This window comes from Falco cherrug, chromosome 1, assembly GCF_023634085.1.
Source record: "Falco cherrug isolate bFalChe1 chromosome 1, bFalChe1.pri, whole genome shotgun sequence".
In the NCBI taxonomy this organism is placed as follows: Eukaryota; Metazoa; Chordata; class Aves; order Falconiformes; family Falconidae; genus Falco; species Falco cherrug.
In genome coordinates this window covers 82,552,088-82,565,372 of record NC_073697.1, presented here as the reverse complement: position 1 = coordinate 82,565,372, position 13,285 = coordinate 82,552,088, and the positions used below count along the sequence as shown (strand labels likewise).

Here is a 13,285-nt window from a genome sequence, read left to right as displayed (position 1 = left end):
CTGCCAGAAACCTCCACCCCAAAGGGAAGGGCACGACAGACCGAGACCGCGCTTTTAGTCTGGTGTCCTCGTCCCCAACAGTGCCTCTGGAAGCAGTAAGCGAGGTGACAGCTCCCGTGCTACAGGGCAGCTACCACATTGTGGCACGTGTTCATCATTTGGCAGAATTCCAATTCCAAAATCCCAAATTCCAGCAAGCTGTTTTCCAGCTCTGTTGTTCTGCAGAGCTCCTAACCCACTCACAACAGAGCACCAGCTTTCAGCCTTAAACCTGAGATAACACACGCAAATCTGTGGCAGCCAAGAGGCTCAAATTCATGCTACATGGCAAAGCAAACCTAACCACTCCGCTACCATTTTACTGATAGGGATTATTTTTTTCCAACCTTTTAACTACAAAGACCCTTGGTGTCTTCATTTAACCTCAGCATACCAGAAAGTAAGCCTCAAACATAACATCCTGATCCCACTGAATTCACTGAACCCTGGGTTTTGATGTGCACACCAAAATGAAGTATATGTAGTACATGACCCTTTACTCCACTGCTCATACAAAAAAAAAGAAGTGACATGACTTTTTTTTAGGAGGAACATGAATTAAAATAGGCATGAAGACTTAATAATATAAATTAATCTGCTAAGATCAGGCCAGGTTAAAAAATGGTGTATTTCAGAAAGCAAGCATATGAAGCACAACAAAGCACTTTAGATGAAGGCTGGGATACATCAGGCCTTAGCCATAAGCTCCTGCACACATTCCCAAGTTCAACGCCTGCCCAATGTCACCTCCTCATAGTCAGCAGAGAAAAGAGACATTTTCAGAGGATGCTGCAGCCCAACCAAGAGGGCTACCTAGGAACCAGCAAGGCAAGATGATAGCATGAGTATGGATGCACAGCAGCAGGCTTCTAAACCACGTACCACCTTTAAAAACAAAAATCAGGTAGCATGAACAAAGAACTAATTCTAAATTAATTTTAATACTAAATTATTAGCTGAGCCTAGCAGCAACTCCACTGTTACAACCAAAACCTTGTGTTTATTCTGAAACAGGAAGACCTGTCTCACACTTTTTGCCCTCTGTGTAATTTAAGAGCTTCATACATTGATCACTAAATCATAGATAAATGAAAAGTTTCTCCTGAATAAAATAAATTAAGAATTAATATCATAACAAGATCACTTTTCAATAAATCACATGGTTATAATTTACTGCCTTTGACAAAATGTCTCACAAAGTCTTGGGAAATCCCTGTGCTTTATAGACTTCTCACTGATCCTCTGGAGTCTGCGTTAATGTCACCATAATAAAACATCCCTTTAATTCAGACCAGCAAGAAAACAGGCTCACCTCGTGTCTTCTTTGGGAACGGTCAAGGTGTTCTGCAGCTGCAGGAGGCGGTGACAACTCTTCCTTTAAAAGAAACTGAAGTAATCTACTCTTTCAAAAGGAGCAGGATTGTCAAAACCAGCCTGAGTCAGATCAACAAACTGGATGTTCTGCATACTCTGACTAATATTAAGCCTGAAAAAATAAAACAACTGCTTTCTGTGGAGTCCTGTTTATTCTCAATGATTACAGCCCCTTGTTTGCCTTTTGTGTCACTCCTGCCAATAAAAGGGAAACTTCTGAGGTGGGTAGCTGGGATCTACAGGGCTTTTGCAGGTACCACACAGCCTCTCTTAACCCTTTTCTAAATGATCTAACAAGGGAGGCCTTTAAATAGCAGCCAGTGATGGAGTTTGGAGTAAGGGTGTTGTATCTCTAGGAAATGCTGCAGAGCCTGCCCAGCACAGCTGCCGAACCACACGTACCGTGAATTTCCCCTGACTTCAATGGGAATCTGAACGGCATTAACAACCAGCTGCAAATGGGACCCATCAACATGCCTACCTCGCCATGATTCTCGCTGGAGTTTTGTGAGCACATTTTTCTCTTGGTATTCTACACCTCTGTTCTTAGCTGAACACTATTAGAACTGAGGACGAAATAAGAAATATTAAGGAAATATCATTTATTTAAGAAAGAAGATACATAAGGAAGGAAAATATTTTCAAAAAACCTGTGTGTTATGAAATACATTCTAAAAAAAATATGAAGTTATTCAAGGGTCCTAAAAATACAATAGATGCTTCTAAAAATTCGCTCAGCACATACAAACAGCCATCTTATTGCCAGCAAATCCTACAGCCCTCCTGAGACCTGCACAACCTACACAATCTGTGAAGGACACTGGGCATCCCACTCCGAATGCAAGCAGCATTATAATCCTGCTGCCAAAGGATTATGCCAAATCCTGGCTGGGAGACTCCAGGGGGACCACCCTAAGTGGCACTACAACCCGTAAGGGATTGTGGTGGAAAGTTAATTACAGCCTCTCGTTTTCCGCAGAACAAGCACGGTGCAGCCAGCCCCAGATCTGCATCCCAGGAGGCGAGTCCGCAGCGCATCCCTGCAGCGCTCGCTGGGAAAGCCAGAATGCCCTCACAAGCTCTAAAGGAAAATCTATTCCCTGATGCACAAAGGAAAGAAAGATCCCAAATGCAGAGGGCTACATGAATAACAGGTTCAGCCATGGTTTATTCCGCGTTTCATGTCATACATCCCTGCAGAGACACCAGGAGCTGCCCTCACTCACACGCTTGGTCTGGCACTGCGGGTGCTCGTCACCCTGCTGCCCAAAGAGCAGCTCATCTTTAAAGAGGATTGCAAATGTAAGCCATGAGATAAGGAGAGATGCTGAACCACAGCTGACAGAAAAACGTGACAATATAACGTGGTCAGCACAGCACCTCCTGCACTGACACACAGCTTATACCCACCCACCCACAGCCCCAGCTTTGTGCAATGCAGCGGGATGACTGAACTCAGCACACTCAGTGTTTACCAGCGACCAGCCCCATATCCCTCAGCAGCTCCCTTCAGAAAAGGAATGCTAAACAATTGGCCTTTGATAAAAACTGGTGTTTGCTTAAACCTCAAGCATGAAAAAATTAGGCTTCCTCTCTACAAGCTCTTGCCGTATACAATTTGTATTAATGCTCTGGAAAACTGGGAAACACTAACAGGGCCCATCAAAAAGCTCACAAGATTTCCACTTGCAAATTCTGAGCATAAGGAAAAGAAGCTTTAGAAAATCAAGCGCAATTAATTGTGAGTGATAAAACTAGCACAGCTGCACCTGATGACATCACCATAACCAAGAGCCGAGCCACATGCTTTCTGCCACCGCCAGGATGCCCTGCCCTGCCGCCCCACGTTGCGCTCACCCACCCGACTTGGGGCAGCCCGCAAGCCCCAGGTGACACCGGGTGTGTCCCCCTCCTGGGACACACACCGGGGCAGCACAGCGGGTGCCCACGCCGGGCTGGCTGAAAGCTCGGCAGCCTCCTACACGTTTGCTTCTTCTTGCTGCCACTGCTTCTCTTTGAAAAAGAGCAGCGCTTGCTCACGCTTGCTCTGAAATGGCTGCAGTCATTGCAATTACAACCACTTAAAAGTCTTTAGAAATGGGGTTTGTGCAACGGTGAAATACAAACACTTTTCCCCTGTGAGTTGGTTAGCTTTACTGACCACAATTCTTACCACAGACAGCGTTAGTTCACACAGACGGTGGCACAGCTGAACGAGGGAGCACTTCAGTGACACCACGACACACAGGTACGGCTTCTCTATTAGCGGACGGATCTTGGATTTCCCCATTCATTAGCACCAAGCAGAGGCACGATTTTCACTTCTCTTTCAGTTACCCTTTGACTCCGTTTTTGCAGGAGGAAACAGCTCCAGCACTGCAGGGCTGGAGCGTGAGAAGCCAAAAGCCCAACCCTGGGTGACTGGGGGGGGGGGGGGGGGGGGGGGCTGGTCCGGGAGCCACCATCCCATTTGGGAAGTCACACAGCTTGTTCAGTGGCGCAACGTTCTGGTGTCCTTGGAAACGGAGAAGCCCAAAGTATGTCATATCCTAGAAAATCGCCTCTCAATTACAAATAAACCTTCTCCTTCTGTTTTTAAAGATGCTTGTCAGGAGAAGGATGAACAATAAAATCATTAACATTGAAAAAAACTTTCAAATTAAATACTGCTTTGGAAAAAAACATCAAGGATTTTGTTTCCAAAATGTCATCATTCTGGTATTCTCAGGATTTCCGCTTCCTTTTCTCTAGCATGAACAGTCCGATGAAAATGTCACAAATGTGCGGATTATTTTGTTGCCACAAAATCTGTATTTTCATCCATCCCCTCTCCCCTCTATTTGATGCAAAAGTAATTTTCAGAGCCTGTATATGTAACACACGTAATCAGACAATTACTAAGCCTTGCTTTGAGGATTTCTTCAGAAAACTAAACACTGACAAATAACAACTATAAAAATCTCAGTAATTTATTAAAACAAAAAAAAAAGTAGGAGTTGAAAGAAATTCTTATCTATGTTTTTTTCATGTAAATGGAAAAAAAATACTCTTTAAAGTGTCAGAATGTTTCATTTTCACATTAAAAGTGAAGCGGTAAGGGAGGGGACTGATCTTGCACCACTGAAATCAATGGTATAAATGAGTCAGAAGTGGCAGCATGCCTAAACAAGTGGCTAAACACTAACGGTGGAGGAACTGCTTTTGGCATTAATCAATTCTAAATATACTTCACTGCTATTCAAGAATACCAAAAAATGAGCTTAGTTATGGTAATAAAAAAAAGCCTCGGGAGACAGCACCCATTTGGTGCTTGTTCAACAGAACATCAGATATCCAATGCCTGTTTGCTCTCTCAGGAGCAGTCAGTATTCTCTTGCACCTGAATTAAGGCAAAATATTGTTTAGTCTGTCCCACAAATAATCTGTGCTTTACTATCAACTGTTCTCTGTTTTCCCTTGGTACATCATCAGCTTCCCACAACCACTTTCTCCTCGCTTTACCTCACCTTGCCGTATGCCATATTCTTTCAACTTTGCCAATTTTTGGCAAGCACAGGGACAAAAGCGTGTTTTCTTACATAATCAAAGCTACTCCAGAACATTTTGATCACTTCCAGTCTAGGTTCATACAACACCTACATCCAACCACTGACACAGTCTCATTCAAGTCTTCCTCTGCCCTAATCACCTAGTCCCCACCGACTCAAAGCAAGGTTATCCGCGTGGGACAGCTGTGTCACTAGAAAACTGTTAAAAGTTCAAGTATCTTCATCTCTGGATTTTGCCTCTCCTTATTCAAGGGCTTCTTCTCCAGCAGCAACTGCAGGCTCTAATCTCTCATGCAGGTGCAGTATCAGCCTAAAGAAATTACTGCCACAAAAAAACAAAATCACAAAATATTAGACCAGCCTGGGTTTGGTATGACCCACCAGGGAAGCAGAGGTAGCCTGGTGCTCAAGTCTGCGGAGAAGGCACCACGTTCTCCGAGTGTTTAACCTAAGATGAGAAACTTTAGGCAGTCTCACGCTTCTGGCGTTCACCATGTCCCTGGGAAGAGCTCAGTGAAGGCCCAGTGTGCGTCCTCCGAGTGACTAATTCGGGTCCCCAAGATTTGCCAAGACACTTTGTATGCTTATGCAAGAAATGAGACTGGCTTATATACAGTCATTCTGGTTTCCAGTGCAGTATCAGGGCTTCAAAAACAAAAAACCTCACACTGTGTATTTACCCCATCAAAAGATGAAGCCTTAACAATTCGTTCCAGTTGCTTCATTCATGGAGGATTTGTTCCAGCTGCTTTGGAAGTCTAAAGCATATTTCTAAAATTTTCCTATTTCTCTCATGCATTTTTTTTCAAATACTGCACATGTATCATAAATTCATTTTCAAAAATAGCTGATACTCTAAAGTTGATTTATATGCTTGCATACAAAGGCGCTCACACAACACTGCACAGCCGTGCAATATGGTTATGCAATATATGCATGTATGTACATTATTTGATTTACTCAGTACAAAGCCTCTTTACTCAGTACAAGGAGTCTTTATTGGTGCTCTGCTGACACTTTCCTGATTTATTTTGTCATCATCTTGCTTACTAAGTGAACAGAAACATATTTTTTTGTTTTCACAGCAGCTCACTAGATAATTCACGTATCATGCCTGCATATTCCAGGCTTCTAGAAGCACGAGCTCTCTACAGACTGTAAACCTATGAACCACAGTATGCATTTCATTTATGCTCATACATGTTTAAAAATAAACCCCGTGACACTCAGGAGTTCTTGTAGGGACAGATTCTGTTCAGCAATAACAACTGGTTGGCCTGTCACGAAAAATTAACTATATGTATATGTGTGTCTGTGAAACTATCATTTTTTAGTAACGATGATAAATCAGGACCTGATCACACAAGCTTTAATCACAAAATATGTCTTTATTCCTGTCGTTGCCCTGGGAATCAAGCATGGATGCTCTGAGCCAGCGAGCATCCCCCCTCAGGTACGAGCTGCAGAATCAGCCTCCTATTCCCTGCCCAGCCTGGTACAAGGCTCCACTTCTTCCACTGCACGGCTTAAAAAAGCTCACACGGAAAAATAAACAGTGCTACCTTCTACTGCACAGCAGAAGAAAGGGCACGCTATTGAGAAGCACCATTAGGATAACACGTAGGTGCTTAGGCTCTGTAAGGAAGGCGCCGGGATGTTAATCTGTGCCTTTACAACTCTCCCGAAGGACCACAACCATAACCAGGCACGGGGTCTGGCTCACCGCCGTCCCTAGGCAGATCCCTGGGTCCCCCGCATGTGCCACTGCAGACAGCGACAGCAGCTGTAGCAGCTCTCCACTTCTTGAGAAACGCTCGGTACCTCACAGAGTGAAACTCCGAGGACTGAAATAAAACAATTAAATTGTGTTGGGTCAACCCCTGGTTAATCCTCTGCAAAACCCAGCATTTTCAGCATCCGCCACTAAAGATTGCCAGGACTCATCACATTCCCTGCCACGTGACTGGGACATTACAACATGTGGCATTTTTGTCTATAGGGCTCCCTTTGTGAGGGACCGAGCACGTTCTAGGGAACGCTTGACATGCGCTGCAGCTTTTACGTGGATGGAATCCACAGGAAATTTTCTTTTCTGCAGCCTGTTATTGCTCACTGATACGCAGTTGGAGTCTCTCTGGGCTGGGCTCAATGACAAACCCTTTCCCAGGTCAGTGATGCCAACCGGAGAAGCGGCGTGTCCCCGGGAAGTGGCACGGCCGCGCCGCGGGCTGCAGCGTGCTCCTGGCCCCTGCCCCAGCCGGCACAAGTGCCCGACAGGGACCTGGGGTGATGTCCCCTGACACAACGGATCATTCCGGCCCACAAATGGCACAGTGGCGACAGATTCACTCTGTGCTTCAGGACCACCCCTCACACCAAGATGGCACCAAACCACAAGGAAAATTCTCAACTTTCACTGCAGTTCCTACATTTTTCATTCCAGGACAACGCTTTGCTACCCCGTCCCTCTCCTCCGTCTCCCTTACACTCAGCACCGCGTAACCTCCACCGGCAGCCCCAGTGCTGGCAGCGGCACCGAGTCCCCTGCGGGCGCGGAGCCAGGTGACGCTCAGGCCGCGGAGCCGCACGCAGCCCCGGCCGTGCCCGACACGCCGGGGCCCACGGCAGCCACGTCTCCGCCGACAACCCGGGGGCTCGAGACCCGGTCCGTGACCCGCCGAGGGACGCGCGGCGCCGCGCCGGTGGCTCCTGGCCGGCCCCGGGCACCTGTCGGGATGGCGCCCTTGGGCGCGCCGAGCCCGGCGCCGCGGTCCGCCCTGCGCGCGCACACGGCGGCATCCGCGCGCCCTTCCGCGCGCCCCGCGACACCGGCGCGGCTCCACGGGCACGTGCCCCCCGCGGCGCCCCCCGCGCGCTCCCGCCCCTTCACCGGGCTCTCGCCGCGCCTCCCCCGCAGGGCGCCACGGCCAGCCGCGGGGCGCGGGGTGCGGCCGGTGGCGCTCCCGCAGCAGCGCCCGAGGGACAGCGCCCGACCGCAGCCGCCGCGCCCCGCCCCGCCCCGCACCGCCGCCAGGTGCGGCGCCGCCCCCTTACCGGGCTCGTGCTCGCCGGGGCGGTCGGAGAGCTCGATGACCAGCAGCTCGCGGCCCTCGGCGCTGCGCCCCACCGTGTAGATCCTGCTGATGGCCGGACACTGCAGCCAGACGGCCACCAGCGCCTCCCGCAGCTCGGCGTAGCGGTGGTACTCGAAGGAGATGCCCTCCTCGGCGCTCAGCCGCCGCCGCCGGCTGGCACCCCCCGGCCCCGCCGCCGGCTCGGCCGCCGCCCGGCAGGCAGCCAGCAGCCCGCAGAGCGCCAGCAGCACCCGCGCCCGCACCGCCATCCCGCCCGCCTGCCCGCGGCCGCGCAGCTGCCCGGCCCCGGCGGGAGGGAGGGAGGGACCGAGCGAGCGGGGGGCGGGGCGGGGAGGCGGGACCGGCCGCGCGGGGGGGCGCTCCCGCAGCGGGGGGTGGGGTGCGGACCCCGTGGCGGCGGAGCGCGGGGAGCGGCAGCGGCGCGCACCGGGCAGCCAACACCTGCGCGCTGGAGCGGCCCGGGGCGGGGCTGGCGCGGCGCTGCTTCGCGGCCCGGTGAAACACCCTCCCCCGCCGTCACCCGCTCCCGAGAGCCGGGGAGCAGGCGGCGCCGCGGGGGTCACACCGCACCGCGCTGCTGCCGTGACACGGCGTGTGCGATGGGTCCCACCGGGAGGGCGGCTGGCGATGGGCCGTGAGGCAGCGTGGCCCACCGCAGGCAGCGAGAGCAGCAGCACTGGCTCCCCGGTACTGGCGGTACTGGGAGAGCGCGTCCCGCGTGCCCAGCGGGAAGTGGAGCCTTCGCCGCACATCAGTGAGCCACCGGCTGCTCCAGCCCGCAGCCACTGCGGGACCCCCGGCGCCACCTGGGTCCCCTCCCGTCGCTATAGGCGTAGGTGTTCAGAGTGTGCCGAAACAGCCCGTACAGGACAACTGATAAAAGAAAACGGCTAAGTGCTAAAGAGCAACTTCCACATTAGTGTTTTTCATTGTTTTTAAAGGACAGAAAGCCTCACTGGAAAATCTGGAGACCTTCAGAATTTTGAAAAGTTTGAAAATCACACTCCAGTTTTTCCTTCTACAAACAGAATCTTGTCCCTGATAATCTAATACATATTTTACCCTGATCTGAAAGGGTGAGCCTGTATAATGTCCTGTTCCATCACCAAATTACGTCAAATCAATTTTCAGAAAGATCTGTTAATAACCCTTTGTGATCTTGGGGATATTTTCCTAAATTACAGGTTATCTAGTTCCAACCAAGAAGATAATGGAAATAACATCTTCCAGGAGAACATCTTCATTGATGCTTTGTGATACACCAGCTCAGAAACTCATCTAACACCTGAAACTCAGACCTGAAAATGCAACTATTACATACAAATACTGACATCTCCATTTGCCTAGAGTCACTTACGCTCGTTACCTGTAAGTGTCCTATCAGTCCTGGGCTATTGGAGGTGTTTCTTCCCAGCAAGCACCAATGCTCACTCACCCACTCCTCACCATCATCCAGCACCAGCTGGGTTCAGAAGCTTCTCTGCCCAGCGGAATTCCAGGGTTACAAGAATGCGCCCATGTGCAAAGGGACCTTCAGAGCACTTCTCAGAGCCTTCAACTCTTCATTCTTACTGCAACAAAACTTTGGGAGATGCCCACCATCACATCGCATCAGCTCTGGGGTTATGACAGTGCAAATTTGCTCTAAGCATTTTCCAAGACTTGGATGCTGATGCGTTGTTTTCTCTTCCCAAGACCACTGCTCAGCCGCAGGATCACAGAAGTGCCATCCCTCTGACAGCATGAAACGTATTACAAATTTGTTGATGACTTCACACTACTTTAGAATTATGTTCAGTACGTGCAACGCTCTCAGAGCTCCAAAAGGAACTGCAAATAAAGGTAGCTGACCTAGCATTCAAGAGATCCACATTCTTTTTCAGTTTTGTTGGCTACATTCATCACAGGCTAAATATTCCTCCTCTCCATCACTTTCCCTTGCACCCTATACACAAAGTAAACAAATCTGCTGATGTTGTGATTTTAAACTTTTTTAGTATCATTTTCTGGGAGAACTTTCTGATCAGTCAAAAAAACCCTTTGTGCAGTGTAGCAACTGCATTGGCTTCCCTTCAAATTTATTTGCCCAAAATACAGTGTCACTAGAAGATGCAAGTAAGCTCAGAAATAATCTTTTTCTTTTCATCTCTTCAAGCAGTGAATTATTATTCCACTACACAAAACTAGTCTCACGACGAGATCTGAATGGATTTACACTGATTTCCATACTTATTAACCACCCCTAAAATAATTAAGAAAATGAGTACCTATAAAAGCACATGCACACACACATCTTGTATAAAACAGGGCATTTTATATACTATGGAATGTTTCATTTTGAGTTCACATGTACTAAATTTTTTTTAATACAGGATTAAGAAACGATGATTAGATTCTCAGGCATCTTAGGAGCATTCGCAGAACTGAGCAGGAGGAATAAATCTGTGACTTCCTTTGGATCTGATCCCTCCCCGTTTTCTACAGTTCGGAGATGAGGACTGTCATCACAAGCAAAGGCCAAATTCCCTTGTAATATGGAAAAAGGTTCTGCACTTCCCTCAGAGGAACACCCTAACTGCAAGGGCGTTCTCAGCCTATGTGCATAACCAGGCTTCTGGGCAGGGCCTTGTAAGCCTATGACACTAACTAAAGCAGGGAGCAGAGCTGCTCCCCGCGCAGAAAGTGTCCCCATCAGCAGATTTCAAATCTGGTTTACCTGTCTCTTATGTCTGTATATGGACACCAAATAGTAGACTGTATTTTGCTGCCTAGTAATTTGGTACTGGTGAAGAAAATTTCACTGACATTTCCAAAAATATTTATTTATAGGCAAATATATATATATATATACACACACAAACATATATAAATATAGTAATCATATATATTGACATATCACTACATTTTTTTGGCCAAAACAATTTGCTGAATGTGATTCAAATTTCAAACACTTTTGACTCGCCTGAATCTTTTTCAGCAAATCATGATTCACCAACAAGTATATAAATAAATCTTCCCCAGAAGCCCAAAAACCCTCACGCTCACAGAGTTCTGCTTGCAAGACTTGAGTAATTCTGAACCTTTTTTTTATTTGTGTGGCAAGACAAGCAGGCTGAGGCAACCGTTTTCTTGTATAACCCAAAATGAGAACCATAAAGCTACATCCATTCAAAACAAGAGAAGCACATTAGAACAGCACAAATCCTAAAAACACTCTATGATGGAGGCCACACTATTAAAGGCAAAGTACGGTTAATAATTACACCATGGAAATACTCAGTAAACTTCTCTGATTTATATTTGGAAAGAAGTGAGAGGGTGCATTATACTGCATGAAGACGACTGTTTTTTTCTAACATACTAGGAACACAAGTAGGATGCTGGCCATAACGCATGCATAAGGAGAAGCGTGTTCAGATAAGCAAGACCAAATCACCAGCTGGTCTTTAAGCCCCCCTCGGAGGAGGGCTATCTTGGGCCTGCTAGTAGCCAGTTACATCGCATTGGAAAGCCTTGGAAAAAATCTGAAAGACTAATTAGGGTATTCACACAGCACAGCTATTCAGAGAAAACAGCTATGGACCATATATGTCCTAAAGGACCAGGTAAAGGCTAGGAAGGGTTTCAATCAAGAAATTAATGATAGAGATAGAATAGTTCCAATCAATTTTACAAAGGGAACAGTTGATCTCAGTGTTGACAACTTTCTGGGCGAGTAGGTAGAGATAAGTTGTGGAAGAAGCTTTCACAAAACTTGCCTGAATGCTTATTATATACACATACTATACCTGGCAGCTCTGGTCACTGGAAACTGTCAAGGCAGAAGCTTCTATCACCAACCTCCCCAATGTCTCACACAACTCAGTGGCTCTGTTTCTTGGCTGCTTGCAAAACAGGGTTGAGATACGGAAAGTTGTGGCGTTTTCAGTACTTTGACAACAGGCTTAACAAAAGGCAGGTCAAAGGAAATATAAACAAAAAAAGAATGAATATTTAAAAATGCAAATACAGACGAGGCAGTTAGCAGGAGGTTACAGAAAGGGAAAAAAACCCAAAACTACCCCACCTTCCAGTTATGTATTGCAAGACTGAATCTTTTATTGTCTCCCCACCTGTTAGATGACTCACCCATGTTACTGAAACTCAACCCTATCAGGTGTTCATGAGCTTACTGTGGTGGTGAACCCCCATACATGTAACAATACTGCACAGAGCCTGTTCATAGGCTGCAACTCAAATTTCACATCTATGTACCTGACGTTTGCACTTACACGCTGTGTAACTACACAAACGGCTGTGGCTTATTGCTGCCCCTTCCTTCAATTTGCGGGAGTAATCACTGCAGCGGTGTTAGGTCCTGGAGACTGAACTGCAATGCCGTTCCTGAGAGATGGCACGGCTACAGCACCAAACACTCACACAGAGAAACACAACAATTAGTATTTCAAGTCCGGGGGCTAATTTATTCAGTGATTACATAAATGTGAATCAAAACTGATTAAAATTTGCAGATGACAAAAACCAGTGAATAATAAAGATACAGCGGGTCTGGAATGTGATTTAGATTACTTGGTAAGTTGAGCACTTTTAAATATTTCAGAGCAGCAAATTGCAAATTATGCTGAAGAGCAAGAAATACAAAACACACTCCTAACAGTCTGGCAAGCAGTATTGCTGGTAGCATGGAGAGAACACAAGAAATGGGTAACTTGACTGTGTTTTCCAGCATAGTGGTGCAGAACAGCTAATTTTATCTTTGAATGTTTAGACAGAAGGACAACGGTTAAGAGGAAGGATGTGATTATACCGCCAAGGTGGTATTAGAAAGGATGATCCGGGGACACAGTTCTGATATCTATGGGTGAAACAAGACATTGACAATCCAGAGACAAGCCACTGAAGGGATCTGAGAAACAGAGGCTACGCCTTGCTGTGGAAGACATTATATAATCCAGTTAGTTGGTGAAAAATACCATTAAAAAGCAATTTGATTGCTGTGCTTACTACCTTCACGGATAGAAAATTATAACTAGAACCCATGGCAAAAGGTTGCCTTCTCCCTGTTAAAAACTCTGTTGAAACCTGCCAGTTACAGGTTTTGATGGCTGAGACTTACCCAAAGGCTGCACCTGGCAGAGAGAGGCAGCAGCAACGGGATGGAGATTTGGAAGCAATGGACCAGGCACCACAGTCAGCAGTAACTAGCTGTAGCCATAATGTAGGTTTCGG

General features: G+C 47.3%; 1 protein-coding gene across 1 annotated transcript in view; it reads right to left on the bottom strand.

Moving 5' to 3' along the window:
- Positions 1-8,367, bottom strand: part of CPE (carboxypeptidase E) — a 58,295-nt gene extending 49,928 nt beyond the window's left edge. Inside the window, exon 1 of the mRNA XM_055702179.1 lies at positions 8,016-8,367. Coding sequence (XP_055558154.1) covers positions 8,016-8,304 — 289 coding nt within the window. The 5' untranslated portion in view covers positions 8,305-8,367. The remainder of the gene's footprint in view (positions 1-8,015) is intronic.
- Between the last annotated feature and the right edge of the window lie 4,918 nt (positions 8,368-13,285).